This window comes from Mya arenaria, chromosome 8 (genome assembly GCF_026914265.1).
Source record: "Mya arenaria isolate MELC-2E11 chromosome 8, ASM2691426v1".
Taxonomy (NCBI): Eukaryota; Metazoa; Mollusca; class Bivalvia; order Myida; family Myidae; genus Mya; species Mya arenaria.
In genome coordinates, this window is record NC_069129.1 from 10062738 (window position 1) to 10085210 (window position 22473).

General features: G+C 34.7%; 1 protein-coding gene across 3 annotated transcripts in view; it reads right to left on the bottom strand.

The window, feature by feature from the left end:
• The window catches only part of LOC128242843 (solute carrier family 12 member 6-like), a 95796-nt gene that overhangs the window by 37301 nt on the left and 36022 nt on the right, over positions 1 to 22473 (bottom strand). For 2 of the 3 annotated variants that reach the window (XM_052960205.1, XM_052960204.1), the window contains 2 exons: positions 8017 to 8114; positions 4104 to 4211 (listed from right to left, as the gene is read on the bottom strand). In XM_052960205.1, coding sequence (XP_052816165.1) covers positions 4104 to 4211; positions 8017 to 8114 — 206 coding nt within the window. Of the gene's footprint in view, positions 1 to 4103; positions 4212 to 8016; positions 8115 to 15747; positions 16466 to 22473 lie in introns of those variants that run through there. The other variant, XM_052960202.1, reaches the window with a different exon arrangement.

Genomic DNA, 22473 nt, shown 5'->3' on the forward strand with positions numbered 1-22473 from the left:
CATCGCCAATACATGACGAAACATCCTGACTATGCAAATTACCCCATTCAGCGACCTAATGGACAGCAGGTCTAACTGACTTCTAGCTCCTCCTGTCAAAGTTCATCAAGTGATATATGACATATATCTGATAAGTTTGTGACAGTTTATCATTGTAATAAATATGCTTGGACAAGACAAATGTTGTCGCATTTTGACAAGCTAATGGCCGTTATGAATTTTAAGGCCAATTTTTTTTATATTTTGTATGAGGTGGGTTTCAGAAGCTGTATAATGTTCCCATGTCTGTTAATAGATTCCTGTATATCTTTAACCCTCCCAGAAAGCGTAATTAACAATCCATTCTGTGTTTTTAGATTAAGTGTCTTAACAACTGTTTTCAAGCATCACTGAGTGATATTGCAATTGAATTCATCAGTATCCATTTTCTTCAAGATAGGTGGCCATAAAGCAGATAACATAGACAGACTTCAGCAAAAGAATTCAATATTTTTCATAATAGTCATTATGATTTTGATTAAATAATTAAGTATATCAGTGTTTAATCCTTTCATTTTATCATATGCATATCAATTTCCTTTTCCATATCCAAAAGTGAACATACAGCATTGCAATGATCAGGGTACCGCTGTGAAGGAATCGACGAGACCCATATGACCATGTCGTGTTGGCCACCTTCGGGTCCATCCACAGGTCCAGGACTCGAGCCTGGCCAGGCGGGTGCTGTATTGAAAAATCCATATCACACTACTGTCGTTGTCCAAACCAGTATCAGCTTAGTAGCATGTGTTGAGGGCTACCTTCTATAGACTGATGTCTTTGTTCAAGTTTTTTTATAATATAAACCAATCATTTGATAACACATTTTACACAGGAACGTCCTTTATTCCCTTAAGAAAGGATTTGGAATGTATTTAATTTCTGATTTGCCTTTATATTCAATAAGATGCACTGAATCATTTACGACGTCATTTCCGACATGCTATCTCCAGGAAAAAATCTAAGTGAAGTTCCGTTGGTTTTAACTTAAAAGCGGTGCATTTAAACATAGAAAAAATCAAAGGAGACATATAAGAAAAGAAATGTTACGATAAGACGATCTTTATCCTGTCTGGTTCGATATGGTGTAAACATGCATCATTCTTGACCGCTGTGTCAGGTCTCGACAGACAGGCGTTTACACACCAAACTCCACGTGACATAGGTAGTCAGAAAAGCGTCCTGTCATATGATCTTCAGAAGAATCTACCGTATTAAATCATGCATAGGACGCACTTTTTTACCCCAAATTCTCGTCTTAAAAATTGCCTGCGTCCTTTCTATGCTATTAGAATTTCATCTGGTTTTTTTCCCAAGTCCATTTCAGGTCGAAAATATCGGACCGGGGAAAAACACGGTAATAGTAAGTATCTGTACTGCGTCACCGAAGAGAACAACTGACCTAGGTAAAATCACGCAAGTTAACACACGCAGAAATATATTGAATGTTTACTTTAAAATGATTTATTGAGAAATAAATTGAAAACAAACATGAGTGTTTACTTTTTTACAAAAGGGACGCTACTCGCAAAAACTCGATGTGAGTCAGCATTTAACTGGATTGAGTTATAACGGCAATGGAAAATCGGGAAAGGAGGTAAATATCAATTAATCGTTGTTCATGATTTCAATGTTTCGATATTTTACAAAACATTTTGTTGTATGTTACTGTTTTAAAAAATTAATAAAGGAATGTGCATAACGCAAAGTAGCATTATTGTCACTATCAAATCTTTTCAAATGTGCGAAGGTGTGAAAAACACCAGCTGTCTGTCATTAGATAAACATCAATAGAACGAACTATTGCGATGGTAATACCGTATGGTTGTTTGTTCGCACTTTACCCATCGTGCTTTCCGCTGGCAAGGATAATTACCGACACGCATTAATTATGCCTGACATGCTTTATTCCGCGCAGCGACAAGCCTTATCAAAACAATAATCAGTTTTGACAATACAGTTTTGCAACGGTTGCAACGGTTGACTGTCATTCAGAAGGCATGTCGGAACTATTGCAACGGTTGCAACGGTTGACTGTCAGTCGGAAGGCGTGTCGGGACTATTACAGCATTTGTATAAGTCTTATAATATGCGTGAATGTCCTCAAAATGTCAAGACATATCATTGTTGTGTACACTAAATTACCGAAATGTTAAATTACCGAAATATGACGATAATTATCGAAATACACAAGACAGTTATCGAAATATGCCTTATATACATTTTTTTTTTTTTACTTCAATATATGTTATAAATACTTTACCAACCTCAATTTTTCGGGTCCGATTTTGACATTTTTCCGCTGCGTCCTATTAAGGGTTTTTACCCATTTTTTCAACTATTTTTTTGCCTGCGTCCTATCTATGCTAGCGTCCTATACATGATATAATACGGTATGTGCCCTCAAAGGCGTGTTTTCTTTGTAACTTCCAATATTGAATAGTACACATAGGTGGAGTTTAACCTTGCTGTAAGAAACGTGCGGTAAAAAACAATGCAGCTTTCCACTTAAACTTTTTATATTTATCTATTGAAATTATGATTTCAGATGATTTTTTTACTTAGCATTGTCCTTACAAACATCTATAGGTCAAACCGTTACTTCACCCAATACCTTTGTGATTGAAATTGAAGACTCACGCTGAAGCATGTAAAATAACCATAATTGGTTGTTGTTGTTGCAGTAACAACAACATATTACACCTAATATATATATTTAGTTTACTGTCATTTGCATAAAAGTCTAGAAATGCGTGCATTTATAAGACCTCCACAAACTGAGACAATGTTCCTTTGGCCAGACAATAAAAATCCAGTGTATGCAAGAAGGACAATTCAGCTAGAAAACTACACAAACCGATACAAAAGACAATAAAAAAATTCTACTATGGCTTAGACTATTTCTCCAAAATTGGGAAGATTCTTGAGAAAAGTTCATATCATGGTATAGGATCATATTAATCCCATTTTCCTCCGACAAAAGAGACAGCAATATTTCTCTTAGCAAAATGATAGTGAAGACTGCCTTGCGTCTTAAACAAATGGAAGTCAGTTTTGATTATGTCGAAAAATGTCAAAAAATCATACTTAGCTTTGATGTTTGTCAGTATAGGTATTGATGTTTCAAAGGGGGGAAGAAGAAAACACCAATATAAAACATTGTATAGGCACAAAAAATGGTTTGGTTAGCGTTATATCCTTTTCAAAAACAGGTAGGGAAGGTAGGCTATAAAAAAACAAAAATATTAGACTTTATGAGAGAATGCTATTGTCATCATTGGGGAATGGCGTTACGTGATCTTCAGGTTAAAGCGTTGAAGGTTTTAAACTACATAAAACACACACTTATTTTTTATTTTTATCAATTGACTATTAAAACTGAGTAGGGTCTACGTAGGATATTTTTTAAGGCCTAGGTTTTAAATAAAGTATCACAATTTAATCACATTTATTCCAAGCGTAGGATTTTTTTTTACATTTGAAATTACATGAACTATCACCATCTTAAAGGTTGAAACTCAGGTAAGCTGGCAAGTGTGACGTCACTGCCAATTATAAGAATCAACTCAGTCACATACGTAAATAAATGAAAAAAAAAAACAGGCATGAAAATGAAAAACAGCACATGAAAATCTTGGATCTGATTGGCATGTTTAGTGTTGTGCTATAAATAATCTTTATGTGCAAGCTTCAGTCTGCTTATAAACTACTACAATAGAATAGGATCATTTAATTGCTGCAAGATATTATGCATCCTCTGGAAGCTCGGTAGACGCATTTAAACAGACGGATCTTGAACTCACTGAACCACTTAAACGTTTGGGCTTTTGAAAAATAAATGTGTCACAAGATGCAGGAAGTTGGGAATGGCTTAATCATTGCTAAAAATTAACAAAAGCACCTGAACTTGAGTTTGATGTTTGCCAGGTTTCACAAAAAATCCCTAAACACAAAATTTTACGGGTGCAGCCTTTGATGATGCAGATAATTGAGTAATGACAATTAGTGCAACATCTTTTTGTGTTCTTTTTTCTTTTGCGTATCAAATAACCCTGCAGTTATACCTTAGCCTGTGTCTTTTTCTTTTCGCTGGTGTTGGGCTCGATGCCCGCATGGTAGTTGGCGAGCCGGTTGAGAAGTGTGGAAATACGACCTTGGTGGTGTATGTCATCCTGAAATGGTAAAAACATCACCATCACAATATGCATAATATAACTATGAATTCAAGATGAAATAAAAATTCAAGGTCAAAATCAGTGTTTTTTTTGGCAAGCTCTTAAGAGGCGAGGTTGTGTACGCCTTTCTGAAAATTGAAAATGGCAAAACACATTACAATGAAAAATGGGCCTATTAATATACAATCATAAAGCAGAATAAAAGTTGAAGGTGTTGTAGCAGACAAGCCACTTGGTTATATGACCCTGCTGGTGTATGTTTCTCTGAAAATTGCAAGAATTAATTGTGAAGGTGAAATCTGGGATAAACAAAGAAATAAAATCCGACATCAGATTAGATGCTGTCATGGTAAGTGGCATGTTGGTTAAAAAGTGTGGAAATTCCACTTTCAAGGTGTAAATATCTCCCCCCCCTCCCCCTTCGTTTTTTGGACTTTAAGATGAAATGTAGGAAAAACAAAAACAGACGATAAGGTATGATGCCTAGATGGCAATTGGAGAAGTGCGAATATACAAAGCTTGGGGTGTATGCCCTCCTAAAATTTGATCAATGTCATCATATCACAAATGCAAGATAAAACATTGTCAGAAATCAGACTCTCTGACGACATAATAGTGGGCAAGCTAGCTAAGGAACGTGGAAATAAGACCTCTGTGACAATAGCCTCCTAAAAAGACAGTTAAATTGCATTATGAAAGATGATGAAGACTTCGGGCAAAACACACAGTGACACTCAAAGGAAACACACCACAAATTGATCCGATATAATATTGTTATTTTATTTTGTGTTGAATTTTTTTTCTATGAAACTGAACATGTAGTATATATCCAACACATATATAAACAGTGAACTTATGTTATTTGTTTACAAATAATAAAATCAGGAATTGAAGGCATCAAATAGGAATTATTTTGTTGAAAAGCTTTGGTAATATATGTATTAGAATAAAATATTGCCTTGCAAAAAAAACAAATAAAATTCCAATCCCTATGACAAAAATCTGACTCACTGAGATAAAAGTATATAGAGATGAAAACTGGTATTTAAAATGTAATCATATGATAACAACCTCGCCAATGTCGGTCATTGCTTTCAAAATTGGGGAAGAGAACGACATGACCGACATCAGTGAAGCATGGAGCGTATATTTTCCATGCCTTATAACAACTGTTATTGACTTTGTTGTTTTTTTACTTTTTGACTCCAAAGCTGTCATTACGGTATATAGCGTCATTTACCAGTGTGTGTATACCACGAGATTAATTGCATCATAAATGCTACGTCGGAAGGCAACATTTTGCTTCGAATATAATCTTTAAACAAATATAACTTTCCTATTTCTTCACCCTTTTAAATAAAACATAGCGTAGTCTACGCCACTTCCGGAGCCCGAAAACGAAATTATAACGTGGTTAATACACACACTGTTTACGCTGTCAATATGATTTACTTTGTTATACTTTTGATGATAAGACTTTTAATTCATTTAGACAATTAATAAACATGAAGAGCCTTAACATGAAAAACATTTTTAACATTTGTATGTGGTGCATTTTCATTCACTGTCGTAATAGAAAAGCCACTCTGTGGTAAACGCAGTGTAACAGAAATATCACTTTATATCAAGGTGTCCACTTCACTTTCGCTTTTGTTGACATGCTCAAAATAACAAATTCTGTATTGAACTGCTTGTGTATGGACATCATCCTCTTTTTCTGATGCTGCCTTCTTATTTTATTTTCTGAAATGCATTTCAGCATTAAAATTTAGCAATTTCAAACAACCGGGACATTTTTTGATTCCTGGACAGACAATAAACATCTTCACATCTTAATACCACAATAACCTTAAACAAACTACATGCACACCAATTTTGGAATGTTAAGAGTCTGCAGCTACAGTTATTTAGCTTCCATCTTTTGCCCTGTGAGTCCGATTTATATACACATGGCTTAATGCATTTCGTAATGCGAACAATTTGTTATCTCTTACTTCACAAGTTATTTGCATGGCATTCACTATACTTTAACATGACAAGTATTAAATATAGCATTTATACAACAGGATTCAATGACATGCTTTATCTTTTTATTCCTTCCCTGGTTATAATGTTGGGGTTATGTAGTGCTAAAAACAAGCACAATTTTATAACAGAAAACGATTTACTAACATGAATTTGCATTGTTTGGCAGTTGTAATATAATGGATACTCGGCAGTTGTAAATTATAATGGATCATTTGGTTGTCAGACTCTAATCTAAATGATTGAATGTGAATCTGTCTGATGATATTATATATAGGCAGTGTGTGTACACTCCGTGATAAATTACGTCATACAGTGAAACTGCTTTCCCTCGAACAAGCGGTCGCTCGAGAACCGGCGTTCCCTCGAGGTCGGAGCTTGGTCCCGAACTTTTTTCCTTCTATTTTCATATAAAATATACCCACGCTGCCTCGAAACCTAATTATGTCGAGCAGTCGAGCAATATCCTCGGTCCCAAGTACACAAATCGTGCACAAAACCTTATGGCTCCCTCGAGGTAATAATTTCACACTTTTTCCCGAACGCGTGTTCCAAAATAAACAAACAATTGCCAGGTGTTAAATTTTTCGCAAGTTGTAAAAATTGCAATGACAGTTAAAAGGCAATTTGATAAGGTGTGAAAAACCGTTTATCACTGTTAACGCATGACCGATATTAGTTGATATGGGCATTTGAGATGATTATTATGACAAGTTAATGACGAGAAGTTAATTGTGAGAAATTTAAATGAGTAATAAAAATATGATTAAAACACTACCATATCGATCCAACATCGGAATCTCTGAAAAGAATTCCTTCTTGTCACTTTGTTTTGCAATATGGCAAATGAGAAAGAACTTACAAATTGTCGAACACCTGAGCAATCTAGTGAAGGACCCATGACTGGGGGGATAGCTAGATCGGGTTCCTTACTTTCAAAATGTCAAACCCAAATGAAAGAAAATAATTGTCGAACACCTGAGAAATCTAATGAAGGACCCATTACTTATACCAAGACACCAACACGCCCACTCACGTCCTTTACAGGAAAGAATCGGTGTCTTAGTAAACAGTCTGTTTGACGACTTCAAACTTAAAATACACTGAAAGATATTTCATATCAAACTGGAAAATTGAAAATCGGGTCGCTCGAAACATCGGTTCCCTCGAGGTTTTGTCTCGGTCCCTGGCGACCTTGAGCGATCGCAGTTTTACTGTATATGCTAAGACGGAAGGCAACATTTTGCTTAAAAAGAAGACTTACAACAAAGATATCTTTTCGTTTACTACACTATTTTAAATGAGACAAAGGGCAGTCTATGCCCATAAACAGCCCCTTATTCATTTTATTTTCGAAGTTTGATAAGTTTATTAGTTTCATCAAAAACTTCGACAAACCTGATTCCAAAATAATGTTTTGACAATGCTGCGTTAGACAGTCATTTTGTGAAAATGTTTAAAGAAACTGAAACTCTCAATCAAACTCTGGTAAAAGACCGAAGGCGGGCTCCATAAGCGGCGTAGACTGCACAATGTTTCATTTAAAATGCTGAAGAAATAGTGAAATTATCTTTGTTTAATGTCTTCATTCGAAGCAAAATGTTTTCTTCGACATAGCATTTATGACACAATTTATCACGTGGTAAACACATACACACTGATAGATTGGGGCATAAATTAAAGCCTGTAACATATATATTGTATGTAATTAAATGTGGATTTTACAGTGGTATTGCTTCCACCGCTCAATCATTTAGCAAATCCACATGTACCATACCTCATAAAGGGCCATCTGATTGGAGTAGTCTGAACTTGTAAGCTCATCTGCCACTGCAAAGGGTTCCTGGTCCGCAAGCCGACTGCCGCCATCTTCTCCTGAAATCGGTTTAACACATTATGAATAATTGGTTAACCAAACCAGCATCATACATTATGAATATTTGGTTAACTGAAACCAATTAAAATAGCACATTATGAATCATTGGTTTAAATGAAACCCATTTAACATATTTGCGAATAATCGGTTAAAACATCTCATAGAACCGGTTTAACACATTTCCAATTAAACTAACTAGGATCTTAATAATCAAAGAGAGAAGAAATTCATCCCATAATTTAATTATTACCAACAATTTTAATTAACAGCAGTCGCTAAAATTGCTTTTAATTAAGAAGAATTATAAAAATGATAAGATGAAAATCTGATTTGTTTATCTTGAATCCAGCAAAATGTATTTTGGATATAATGCAATGAAGAGATCATTTATTAAAATCATGCAATGATAAAGTGAAAGTTAAAATTAATTGACATTACAACAAACCACCACAATAAATTATTAATATTCTTAATGTTACACCAATGGAGCGATTGACTAGTCACATGATAACTCTGGATAAACAAACGCAGGAGTAACTTTGCATGATTCAATATATTCTTTCGTTGAACATTATTATTATAACAGTAGCTATCGAGAGGGGCCTTAATTTGATTAAGCATCATATCAATAGATATAGCCTGGAATTCACATAACTGGGTTTTCCCATGCGGGTACAAAGAAAAGGTGAATTTTGAGCTATTGAAATTCAAGTAAGAGACCAATGACTATTGTTTCCGACGGAACATGTGTATATTAAAACTGTATATTCTTGTTTGTACGGTATGAATATATAAACGGTATTTTCTTGTTTGTACTGGATGATAATATATAAATGGTATTTTCTTGTTTGTACCGGATGATTATATAAACGGTATTTTCTTGTTTGTACCAGATGATTATATAGCTTTGGAAAACCAGAATATTTATAATTCCAAGCTTAAACTTTTATCAGTACCGTATTTTCTCGACTATAAGACGGGGAAATTGGGTCCCGATTTTTACCCCCAAAGTAGGGGACCCGTCTTATAAGCGAGTCGATAAAATATTAAAAAAAGATTCAAGTCAAAATCAATTAAATTTTACATAGGGTATTCGTCTATCCAGTCTATCGTCTGCTGATATAAGTATGGGGCAATTAAGTAAACAACAACACGAAATCTCTTCACCGCGCGTGCTCTGACGTCACACAGTGTACCGTTATATCTGCATTTTTTCTCATGGCGCGTGTCAGTATAATTAGTATGACAGATATATCAAATCAATAAATTGGAATGTTAATATGATGTAGGTACCTAACTGTCTTTGATTAAGCAAACAAATGACAATGCGAATATGAATCATTTATGTTCGTCGCCAATCAAGGGACAATATTGCCTAAAGCATTATTGCTAAACAAACACCTATTCATGCCTCGGCTTTTCGCAGTTATGTTATTGAAGCCATTTATTTTGCCGAAGAACTTCATTGGTGTCTTCAATAAAAAATAAACTAAAACAAACATATGTTGTTATTAATTAATTATTACAATTTCGATAAGTAACGACCTGTCCTGCAAACGTATGTACTCATTTTTAACCTACCTCCAAATAGAGAGCTCACAGTTGCTCGCCATTTTCTTTGAGTAAAACAAAAACAGTTACCGCGAAGGTCGATAATTGTCCGTTGAGCTTGAACATTTTTACACATTAGGAAGAATTTTAGCATTTTAGATTTGCTTAAAAATTGACCCCGTCTTATAAGCGACTCGAAACAAAAAGCACCAGATTTCATAGGCAAAGTTAGGGGGCCGTCTTATAAGCGAATCGCCTTATAGTCGAGAAAATACGGTAATGTTTCTAAGAGTATAATCTTATTTAATGGTATTATTATCAATTATAACAGGTTATGCTGTTACTTGAAATGAGTAAATATTGTTCAGAAACAGCATTGAACAGCACAGAAAATCCTGTATATAAAGCACAAATTCAGGCCAAAAACCATGAAACCCACTTTCCGGAAAAATTCCAAAACCAGTCAGAGAATGAAACGAGTGTAAAAGACTTAATTGGTTTTATTTTTATAGGAAAGAAAGCAACCGCATACGTCAGTAAAGAGTTCCTTTTCTAATTAGTGAAATTTCAAGGGATGATCTTAGAAAGCCAATAAAATGAATTATTGCTCTTTAGGTTTTAAAACAGGATCTTTTATAGTACTTCCATCAAAAATTCAGGGGTTTACCACCTAAAACGCTCATAGACAACCAAGTTGAATGATTTGCTTACAGAGCATTTGGACCAAAACAACTCTGGATTTTTTACAACAGCTCAGTTTCGCAAAAATATACAGCTTTTCCCTGCAACCCGATACTTCAATTGTCTTAAAGCAGTACTTAAGAAAAAAGATCACAGATAATTTCCTAATTAACTGTATTTGAATTTCTTTTAGCTTGATTGGGAGCACAGTTTCAAGCTGATATGAATTACTCTGGAGTAGAAACAACTTCAACCTCACAAACTTGTGTCTTTAAAGGGACTATACACCAGATTGGCACCAAAAACAGTATTTTCTGTAATAATCTCAGGACAACTATTTAATAAAATGTTTAACTCTTTGATATCATAATTGAAATTATTTTAACCAAAATGTAAGAAATGGAATATTTAAGCTATATTGTAACCTAACTTGCATGGTTACAATATCACATGATAACTAGCCAATCACGCATAAGAATGAATTCTACTAGGTATACATATATATATATCTAGTGATCTTTTTTTAATGGAAAAATACGATATTACTGCGAAAAAGAAATTAATTGTAAACTATGTGATACTTCAGGAAGTTAGTTTCAATGCATTGTACACATCGATACCAAGTTTATGTCAGTTTTCAACAATTTTTTTTTTTTTTCGCTATTTCATCATACGGTGTAGCCCCTTTAAGAGTTTAGGCCTAGATAAAATCTCCTGGTGTGGCTCGAACCCAGGGATGATAAGGGCTTGAAAACAGGCCTTTTCAAGCAATCGTCAATTTCACTACAAAACTTATTCATGTCAAAATGGAAAGAAATGTTTCAATCACTTGTACAATAGTTTTATAATAAGATCTCCAACTGTCACAAAAATTTGCCTGTCCTAATTTAAGGACACCAAGTTCGGTGATAAGTGCCAGGTACATGTAGTACAGTGCACTCAAAGAGTTAGACCCACTTTCCACGCTCACTCCAAGGGATAAAGTCGATGATCGCGGATTTCCTCCGAGGATAAAACTGTTGCCCTCCCTAAAATCCCCCCAAGTTCCTCCGAGTGGTTGGCTAACCGCCGAGTTTAACGCTGGAAATAGTCCGATTTTATGATCCTGCCGTGGAACTCTGTGTCTAATCAGATAAGCAAGAAATCATTCTTGTTATTTGTTTTTATGCTTATACACATTGTTAATCGTAAAAGATTCTTACCAACGTTTAATTTGTATTTGTGTCCGTAAACGCCAATTGAATATTGTCTTGAATAAAAAACATTGAATCATTAAAGTATTGCCACTAATTGTATTGCATAATAAAGCAGCCAATATTTTACACAATTTTGAACCATGACCTCTGACATCAAGCGCGTGATCAATACAATGTAGAATATACTATTTATTATTGGTGGTTAAAAATAGCTATGACGTTTTAGGGAATTTTCCACAGAAAACGAGGCAAGATGGCCTTCAACCATGCGCTGTGAACTTTGAACGCGTGTTTGACCTCCTGATTTTCCAAAAATGTGTAACCTAGCCTTTCTCTGGTGAAATGTGTTTATCAATGTATTCAGTCATTAGCAAAAACACATTTATTAGATGCATGAACAACTAATGAATTACGACTGCGTACTTGTGGTATTACTAACTTCATGCAAAACGGGCAGAGGAAAAAGAATAATAGGGATTATTAGAGCCGTCCTTATCAGCTGAAAATTTAACAAGAGCACCGCGGAGTGGGTGCCAACGCTCGTCTGATGAAATTCCAAGTCGAAAAGGGGGGATAACTCAATATTAATTAAAGGCAAAATTATATGACCTGCTATAAACATGCATAGTGTTAATAGGAACACGTGTAGCAAGTTTAATGTGAAAATGTTGAACGGTTTTTGAGTTATGAGGTAAGGTTAAAGTTTTTGGACGACGACGACGACGCAGACGCAGACGCAGACGACGCCGACGACGCCAAGGCTATCACAATAACTCGACTTTTTTTCTTCGAAAAACAGACGAGCTAATAAAAAAGATAACTTTAGCTTAGATTCTTATCAAGCGTCCCCAGAGTTTAGCGGAATTAACCCCTCCGAGGAACGCCGCGTACCTTATTCTTATGTTGACTGATCACCCCCCAAGGGCCTTAAATTCAAACTCTGAGGAACGTGGACAGTTGATAAATTCATTGTGTTGCCCGCGATAGCGAAAATCTGCAGAGGGAAATGGAAAGTGGGTCTAACTCGTTAAGTGTACTGTATGTTAAGTCGAATTTAGAGAGCGGCCACTGTATTTATATACAGTTTTGGCCAATTCAAGGGTCATAAATCTAGAGTTATTGAGGTGACATGGCTGGTTAACAAATCTAACCAAGATATTCTGCCCATACACATTATGACCAAATTTGATGATGATAGGACAATTAAGGCTTCTCAACTTATTGATTGGACAAGATCAATTTTATGTTATTTTGATAATTAAAGGGCGATTTCTCTTGAGTGACTCAAGCAATATAGCTGAAATTGTCCAAGATATATTGCTCCCATAGACATTCTAAACAAATTTGGTAATGATTGGACTTAGGGTTTTCAAGTTATTCAGTCAGATCAGAGAATACTGATTTTAGGTAATTTCTATAAATAAAGGGTGATAACTCTCCAAAGACTCCAAGTTATTATGCCCCTACACCTTCTGACCAAATTTGGTGATGATTGGGCAAAGACTTCTAAAGTTATTGATCGGAGAAGACCAATTTTAGGTAATTTCTATATTTTTAGAGCAATAACCTGTCCTAGGATTTATGACTATACACATTCTAACCATATGGTTAGACATGCCTGGACATTTAAGGCTTCTATAATTATATTGATCAGACAATACCAATTCATATAATTTAAGGGCGATAACTCTCGAGTTACTCAAGCATAATGGCTGGTTACCGAAATTGTCCAATGGGATGTAAGGTTCTGAAAACTGCTTAATAAATTTTCAAAGCAAAAATAACTGGAATTTTAACAATTTCTCAAGATTCTTCAATGCACATCAATCTATTTCGAATGCAAATCGGGAATGGAACCAGGATTTTTGTTTGCAATAAAACATGAAACTTCTCCTGCATCTAAGCCACAGAATTGTTACAGAACATTCCCCTGACATAAAATCCAGTGCTTAAACATTTATATCTAAACAGATGCAGTATAGTTTTATCCTTAATGGTCCAAAAAGTTCTTTATATTGTGTAAACATAATAAAAGATGAAAACAAATCATTTTTTCTCCTTGCATCATTATCCTACTTTGCGGCTGAACCCCTCGTTTTAGTACATAGCATTCAAGTACTTTATAAGAAATAGTCTTCGACTCAAGAGGTTAGTGCACAGTTTGCAGAAACTAAAAATTGGCATCAATCTGTTGGCAGTTAAAAAAAAGAAAAGTTTAAAATGATTGTTTATAAGTTACACAGGATAAGCTAGGGTAGTTAATATTTAAGAAGTCTTCGATATGCAAAGGGGGCAAGCTTTCCAGTTTGTCAAATTTAAATTTTTCATTATATGCTTGCCGGTGATTTATAGAGATTTATCAGTGAAATAAAAATAATATTTCACGGTTTTAAACAGTGAAATAACATTTTGATATTTTTCACTGTTTTGAAAGTTTATCCTGCTCTCAATTCCAAATCAAACGTCACCGTACACAGGGCTGGGACACAATTTCAATGATGTCATTCAGTGAAATATATTACCATCTTATACTGAGAAAATAATTATCCTATATGTATACATTTTAGTACCAGACTTGTCGGCAGCTTGCTTCTAACTTCAATTTCAGACAATATACTTAAAATGTATTCCGAGATTTCCGGACTTATCTACCTTATACTAAATTATCTCTTGCAAACATGTTCCCTATTTCCCAATTTGTAAAGCATTCTCTCATCTTTCCCTAATGTTCCCTCATGCTTGACAAATTGAGTTACAAGAATGGTAAACTTGATTTTTCACCAAATAGCCACATAAAACATCATCTTCCCTTGTGGATTTTGAAAACATGAAAGATTTCTGAAAGGTCAATGTGCTAAATAAGCTGTTTTGACATCAAAGATGGAATATACAAATATTTATTGTTTGTTTTTCGGTGATTTAAAGGGGCTGTACTCCATATTGCTTGAAATGGCCTCTCCAATTATATGCGAAAATCAATAATGTTTTTTGTCCATTTTTCATGCCCTAATCATCCCTGGGTTCGAGTCCCACCAGGATATTTTATCTAGGGCCTAAACTCTTAAAGGGGCTATACACCGTATGATGAAATAGTGAAAAAAAAAGAAAATTGTCAAAAACTGACATAAACTTGGTATCAATTAATGTGTACAATGCATTGAAACTTACTAACTGAAGTACCACATAGTTTACAATTAATTTATTTTTCGCATTTTTTTCGAATTTTTCCATTAACAAAGATTACTAGGTATGTCTACCTAGTAGAATTCATTCCTTATGCGTGATTGGCTAGTCGATGTTATCACGTGATATTTCCAAGTTAGGTATATAGCTTAAATATTCCAACTGTTTAGGGTAAGCCTTCATAGCACAGTGGATTCAACACTGGACTGCAATTTTGGCGACACCGGTTCAAACCCGGTCTCCGACTCGATTTCTTTTTTTACATTTTGGTTGTTTTTTTTTAAATTATGATACAAAAGAGTAAAACATTTTATTAAGTAATTGTCCCGAGATTTGTTACAGAAAAATACTTTTTTGGGTGCCAGTCTGGTGTACAGTCCCTTTAAAGAGATTTATTTAATAGCAAAAATGCTATTACACTGTTTCAACCAGTGAAACAACACTTTGATATTTTTCAGATCTGAAATTATAGCAATTACTCACTCTTCCAAATCAAACAACAGCGCGCACAGGGCTGGGACAAAAATCAATGATGTCGTGAAATATTATAGCTTTTGGTGCTCAATCGGTGAAATAAATTACGATCTTACACTAAAACAAACAATTATCCTATGATGCCGAAGGATGAAGGTAATGCTTATTTAAATGTGATAAATTTGTATTTGTAGGGATCGAATCTAAAAAAAAAAAAAAAATGAGCTTGTTAAGCAAAAAACAACATCAATAAGCAAAAAAGTAAATTGTATAAATAGCTTGAACAAGAATTAAATTGCTTAAGACATTTTTCTGTGTAAAAAATCACTTTTGATCATGCAGGCAAACATTTTTCAATTTGGATGTGTAAATTTGTACAAAAAAATGCTTTTAAAACCAAATAAGCCTTTTCAGATTATGATATTGGATGAGTATTATTTTGTGGCTTGAATTTAAGATAAATAGAAAAATTGAATGCAGATACTTAAAAAAAATGTACATCCATATCACGCTAAAAGACTAACCATGAAAAAACCTAACATGGCACCTTTATCAAAATCATGGTCACTTTTAATCCTTGTTATAACATGGTCCCCGTTGTCCGTTGTTATAGTGATAGTTGGGAGCTTCTTAGGGCTCTCCGGTGCGGGACCCCCATTGGTCAGAAGGGGATCGCAGGGCGCGGGGCCTTCCCCACCCTCCCCATTCTCATGGTGATTATTCTCCTCCACGGGGCACAGGGGCTCCAGAGGAATGTTGTCTTTTTCTGGCACTTCCTCGACACTGAATCGGCGTACCATCATTTCCTTATTTTCAATATTTGTTCAAATTCTTTGTATTCTCAATTGTCATCCATTGAAGGACTAAGTTGTGATTTGTAAAATTTATAACTTCATAATATCTTATATATATATATATATAATAAAATATTCCAATTTTGCACTCCTATTTCACAATTTATTTATAACTTCTTATTTCATCTATTGGAAAACATCATTTACTCCTTTTTTCTACACTTCAGTTTCATTAATAAAATTCACCAGTCATTTATAAATACTGTTAAATTTTTATTCTTTGTGGACAGAAAAATGATAACGATCCAATTCTATAATTCAGGAAGTATTTTTTTCATCTCATAAAACACTTACAAACATTATATATATTCCCTGTAATTCCATTAGAAAAGCTTTGTCCCCTATCTATTCAATTACGATGTTTGAGTATAGCCTCATGGTTAGGTATGTTAAAGTACAAACTTATCCAAAAGAAATCGAGTGAACACCTTAGTGAATGAAAAATTCGATTAATCCACATAATATTACATCAGAAACAGACATCCTTCCACAATTAATTTCCATGTTTTTTACCTCCACAATTAATTTCCACCTTTAAAGCAATACGTGCAGAAAACTGCTCAAAAACAGAACGAGAACTCAAGTCATAATATTTATATAGCCAAAAAGCAATTGAAACAATCCCTCTTGATCGAAAACCTTGAGAGAACAGATACCCACACCAACACAGAGAGCAGGGAGAGAGACAGAGATAGTCGACTTGGGAACATCTGAGATACCAATATATCAGTGATTATTATCACTATGAACAAATCATCTAAAACCTTGCACAATCACTTTTCTTATTTTCAAATGATATTTTTGTCTGAATCTTGTCTATTGTAGGTAAGAAACCTGTACATATTTTAAGAAGAGGAATAATTATCAGGAAAATTACAGAAAAATTTAGAAACATTAGATTAATGTTGTATACAAAATCTATAAATATTTCAAAGAAAAACATTTTATTTTGGACATTTTCACAAAAGAGTGTTTTTTTTTTCATCTACTGAAATGCCGTTTAATTAAGACATTTAGGACTTGTACTTTCATATTGGGAAAATTAAAAGTTCTGCTGTCCAGCTAAGCACAGTGTGGCTGAACACCAGATAAAAGTCTCTGAACCTCAGATATATTGGGTCCTAGCAAAAATGTCAATTTTAAACGAAACACAATCGCTTGTTCAACGTGTAACCCTGCGTTCATGAGTGTCACTTATATCAAGGTCTGCCGAGTAATTACATGTTTTTTCCTGCCACTGTTGGCATATAGATAGGGCCACTAGAATTGCAAATACATTGAGACATGGAACGTTTTTCTGGCACACATATGGGAAAACTGGAAAGATAGATGCGAAATAATAATTGTATCTCAGATATTTGGGCTAGACTTATATTCCAACAAATTGATGCAAAAAGGCAAGAAATCAAATTTGTGCAAAGGGCATGATTTATACAAAAAGTTTTGACAGTATAAGAATAAGCTTCCAAAACCCTTTGTCTGACATTGGATAATAATTTATCAGAGAATTGTGGAGGCTGGAAAATTGCAAAAACGTGGCCCCCCTGTCCAGCAATATATTTTGGATATTACTAATACATGATCACCCATGTGTGGTCAATTGGATACAAGTTATCATAATTGCAGCATGATCACCTTAAAATCATTGGGAAGATTTATCCCTTATTCTTTTATCAAATCCCCCACTGCTCTGTCCACATTAGAGTAAAACATTGTACCTGCATTGATCACCCTGCATTGGCATCACCCACTGCTCTGTCCACATCAGAGTAAAACATTGTACCTGCATTGATCACCCTGCATTGGCATCACCCACTGTAGGTCATATAATCATTGTATAAACTTATTTATAGCTCCAAATTTTGTGAAGACACCTGTACTTTAGCTAATCTGAATCAGTCTCTCGCACAACCAGATCCACTGAGGGGCGCCAGGCCCCGCCCCACCCACTCTAAAATTGTCTAAGTTTACTTTTTATTTTAATAACAGGAGTAAAAAACAGTAATAAAATACTCCCAAAATGCACCATTTGGGACTAGAAATTGTTAAAATTTCAAACAGGGAGTATAGAACTCTAAGAACCCATAACCTTTGGGATGATCAAGAGGCAGATACAACTTCACCAATGAGACACATCAGTTAACATATATACTTAAGTTAATTAGTTAATTAAAATGTCATGTCTTGTCTGATTATAATTAAGTATATATCACTAAATATTAGGGTAAGTGTATAAAACTGCTTTAAACATGCCCTTAACACTATTTGAAAAACATAATAAAACACTGGTCAGATGCATGTAAAATGATGACTTGAATATCAGAGAAGCAGCAGAGCAGAGAGAATCTGCTGTACTTAAAAACCCATACACCTGATAACTGTTGATGACACTAATTCTACTCCCAAACGTTTTTCTACACCCACCATTCAAGTACCTGTATTTGTAATCTGACATTGTTGGGAACAATATCACTGAAAACAAAAATATAATAAAATGCTGATTGTGCAAAAATATACCAGTGCAAAGATTTACAGATCAAAGCACATCACCAGTAAAACAAAGAATATGCATCCTCATGGTCTTAATTTACAGGTTGGTTATCTTTTATTTACTTAGGAGATAATAAATATTGCAAAGCACGCAGACAGTGCACTTTAATCAGACAATCTGACGTAAGCTATGTCACACTACTGTTCATGCTCATCCAAATCATTTGCCACAATTTTTCACTTTTGTCCAATAAGTTTGTTTGTCGAAACTCAAATTAAGGGAAACAAAACGTATTAATTTCCTCTCCGAAAGTCAGGACTTTTGTCAAGATCCATTGTCAAATCTCAATGGATTTCACTGTTTTTTCTTCCTTTCTCCATTGAGAATCATGTTTTATACAAGTGTAATGAATTATGATTGTTGATATAACTACCATAATGTTCTTGATGAATTAATTTCCATATTAAATGAAATGCAAATCTGTTCTAAGAAGCAACATAGATCTTAGAAACGACCAAAGTCATTATAAATGCACAGGTTTTTACTTTGATTTGCGTCATTTACAAAGATGATTTTGTTTTATCAGTTATGAGAAACATAAGCTGTGTTAAATATATTGAAAACAGCGTTATTATACAAAAGTTGATATGTGAGGATTTTCGGAGGTCATAGCGGATAGCAAAGGCAACTGATAAGCCCCATCTCATCTGGATGCTGATTGGTCAGTCGGGTATCGACCAGCTAATTTGACTTACAAGCCGCCTCATGTTAAATTAACAAGGGCAACTGATGTGGACATTTTTCTATGAAGAAAATGGTTATTTATTTTTGTGTATTTCCATAAATATGTGAAATCAATTATGACAATCAATTTTGAATTAAAAAAAAGTTTTACCATAGTCATAAACAAAAATAAAGATAAAACAATAAAAACAAGAAATACAGAGACTTGCGACAAAACCAGGTGACCCTCACCTGATGACTCCTAAAATCAAAAGCGGTCATCTACTGGTAAAGCCCAACCCCCAGGGACATATGTGCAGGATTCAAGGTCAGTGACCTTGACCTTTGACCCTATGACTCCTAAAATCATTTGGGGTCATCTGCTGGTCATTCCCAGCTTCCATGTCAAGTTTGATGATCATAGGTTAAGGCATTGTTGAGATATCACTCAGAGAAGCCTTGTCAACCTTTTTGCGTTAAAGGTCACTGTAACCTTGCTTTTTGGCCCAATGACATCTAAAATCAATAGGGGCCATCTACTGGTCATTGCCAACCTTCATGTCAAGTTAAATGACCAAAGGTCCAGGAATTGTTAAGTTTGTGTTCAAGGTCACTGTGACCTTGACCTTTGACCCCTAAAATCAATAGGGGCCACCTACTGGTCAAGCCCAACCTCCAAGTAAAGTTTGGGGCCATGGGTGCATGCATTGTCAAGTTATCACTCGCACAACCCTTAAGCATTCAATGTCACTGTGACCTTGAACTTTAGTTTAAACTTATTTATTTTACAACGATTGTAAAACAAGCTTGTCCTCCTTGGTGATCACAAACCAAACTCAAATACACGTGAGAAGAGAGTGCACTAACCACTGCGCTAACCAGACAACCTTGACCTTTGACCCGATGACCCCTAAAATCAATAAAGGTCATCTACTAGTCAGACCAACCTTCATGTCAAGTTGGATGACCATACTTCCAGAAATTGTTGAGCTATCACTGAGACAAGCTTTGGTCTACCGAAAGAGTGACCGACAGACCGACTGACATTTGCAAAGCAATATACCCCTCTTTTTCGAAGAGGGACATCCTTATATATTCAGTACCATCCTATTTTTCTATTTTTTAGTAACAGTATACAACCTTGACCTTGACCCTAGGACCACAAACCCAATCCCATAAAAGATCTTGACAAACTCTTCCTATATACCAAGTTTTGTCACAATATGTCATCCCTGACAAAAGTTATTGTTTCACTATTTTTCTATTTTTAGTAACAGTGACACTTGCGCTAAGGGGCCCTAAATGCAATCTCATGAAAGGTCTCCATAAACTTTTCTATATACCAAGTTTGGTCAAGATATGTCAACCATAACTAAAAAAAAATGAAGTTATTCAGTTGCAACTGTTTTTTCTATTTTTAGTAACAGTGATCTTGACCTTCACCCAAGTGGTCCCAAACACAACACATTTTTTTTAATCCCATGAAAGGTATACATAAACTCTTCCCATACATTCCAAGTTTGGTCACAATATGTCAACCCTAACTCATATTATTTAGTTTCATTGGTGATGAACAACTGTCCGCCCGCCCAAACAACGGCATAACCTGTAGGTTTCACAATGTGAAAACCTATTTAATAATTTAAGGATACCTGTTTGCTAAACGCTAAATGTCATAAAAGATATGCCCATTCTTATTATAGTGATATAAGTGGTTGTATCATAAGCCAAATTGAGAGAGCAGACACTGTAAACACACAGTTTTTTGCCAATTTAAGGCTTATAACTCTAGAGTGATTGAGGCGACATGGCTGGTTATTAACCCTGACAGAGATATTTTGTCCTTACACATTCTCACCAAATTTGGTGATCATGATTGAAGAAAAAGGCTGGTTATCGAACTTGTCTGAGATATTATGCCCATGTACATTTTTACTTAATTTGGTGAAGATTCGATAAAGGCTTCAAAAAGAGCAGACAAGACCAATTTTAGTTTATTTCTATAATTAAAGGGCAATGACTCTTGAAGACTAACCTGATATGGCTGGTTATCAATCTTGTCCAAGACACTATGCCCATGCACATTCTGGCCAAATTTGGTGAGGATTGGACATAATAAAGGCTTTAAAACTTATTGATCACACACGACTGATTTGAGGTAATTTCTGTATTTAAGGGGCAATAACTCTCTCAAGTGACTAAAGCCAGTACGCTTCAGGTTAAACTACAATAGGTCCCGTTTATGGTTTCATAAACAGACATATATAAAGAGAAATAAGCTTCAATAAGGAAAATATCAGAATGTTTTTAATAAAAATGTCTTAAGCATTGAAAAACAACAATGATTTTATTATAATATGGTTGAAAATATTTTTGAATCAATGGGACAACAGAATTTAAGAAAGCTTCTAAGACTCCCCCATCTAAAACCTCATCAAATATACATCAATCTCAGAAGTGCCCCTGGAGACTCTACATCTGGATTTCTGGATTGATCCATAATTCAGAACCCCTGATATACCCCTCAAAATATACAAAAAACCTATAATTACAATCTGCATGCAGGATATTAAAGATGAAAAAAATGTTTTGAAACAATTATATGTATATGAATTTATATTTTTGTAAGTCCTCCACTGTGTTTAGAATAGCAAGATGGCAATTTTGTACAACTCATTAAGTGTTGCTTTTATGTTATAACAAACCCTATAAAGGGAGATAGTAAACCATGCCAATGTGACAATTTTAACATCTTGACAAGTGATTTCCCATGAGAGCTAGTAAACACATATTTTATAATGAGACTGAGATTGTTAAAATATTGTTAGCACTTAGAACACCCATATTTGATGTGTTTATTAAAGGATATTATTTTATGCAGGAGACAAAAAATAAGTCTGTGTAAAAAAAGGACCCAAGAGAATTTTTGCTGATCATTTGTTTTCGTATCACGTGTGTCCAACATGGTGAAAAATATGAATCGCCTTTTAAATAAAATATTAAATTAAACCGAGGCCTGGCTAGCCAGACTTTGCAAAATGGTACAAAATAAATTGTAGAAGTTAAATGGTACAGTCAAAACCCGTTGGATCGACTCGCTTGGATCGATTTTCTCGTTTGCTCGACCTACATTTTAAGCCAATGCAATTGCAGATAGGCAACCATTGGCTGTACCAGACTTAACCATTAAGACTTTCACCTTTCG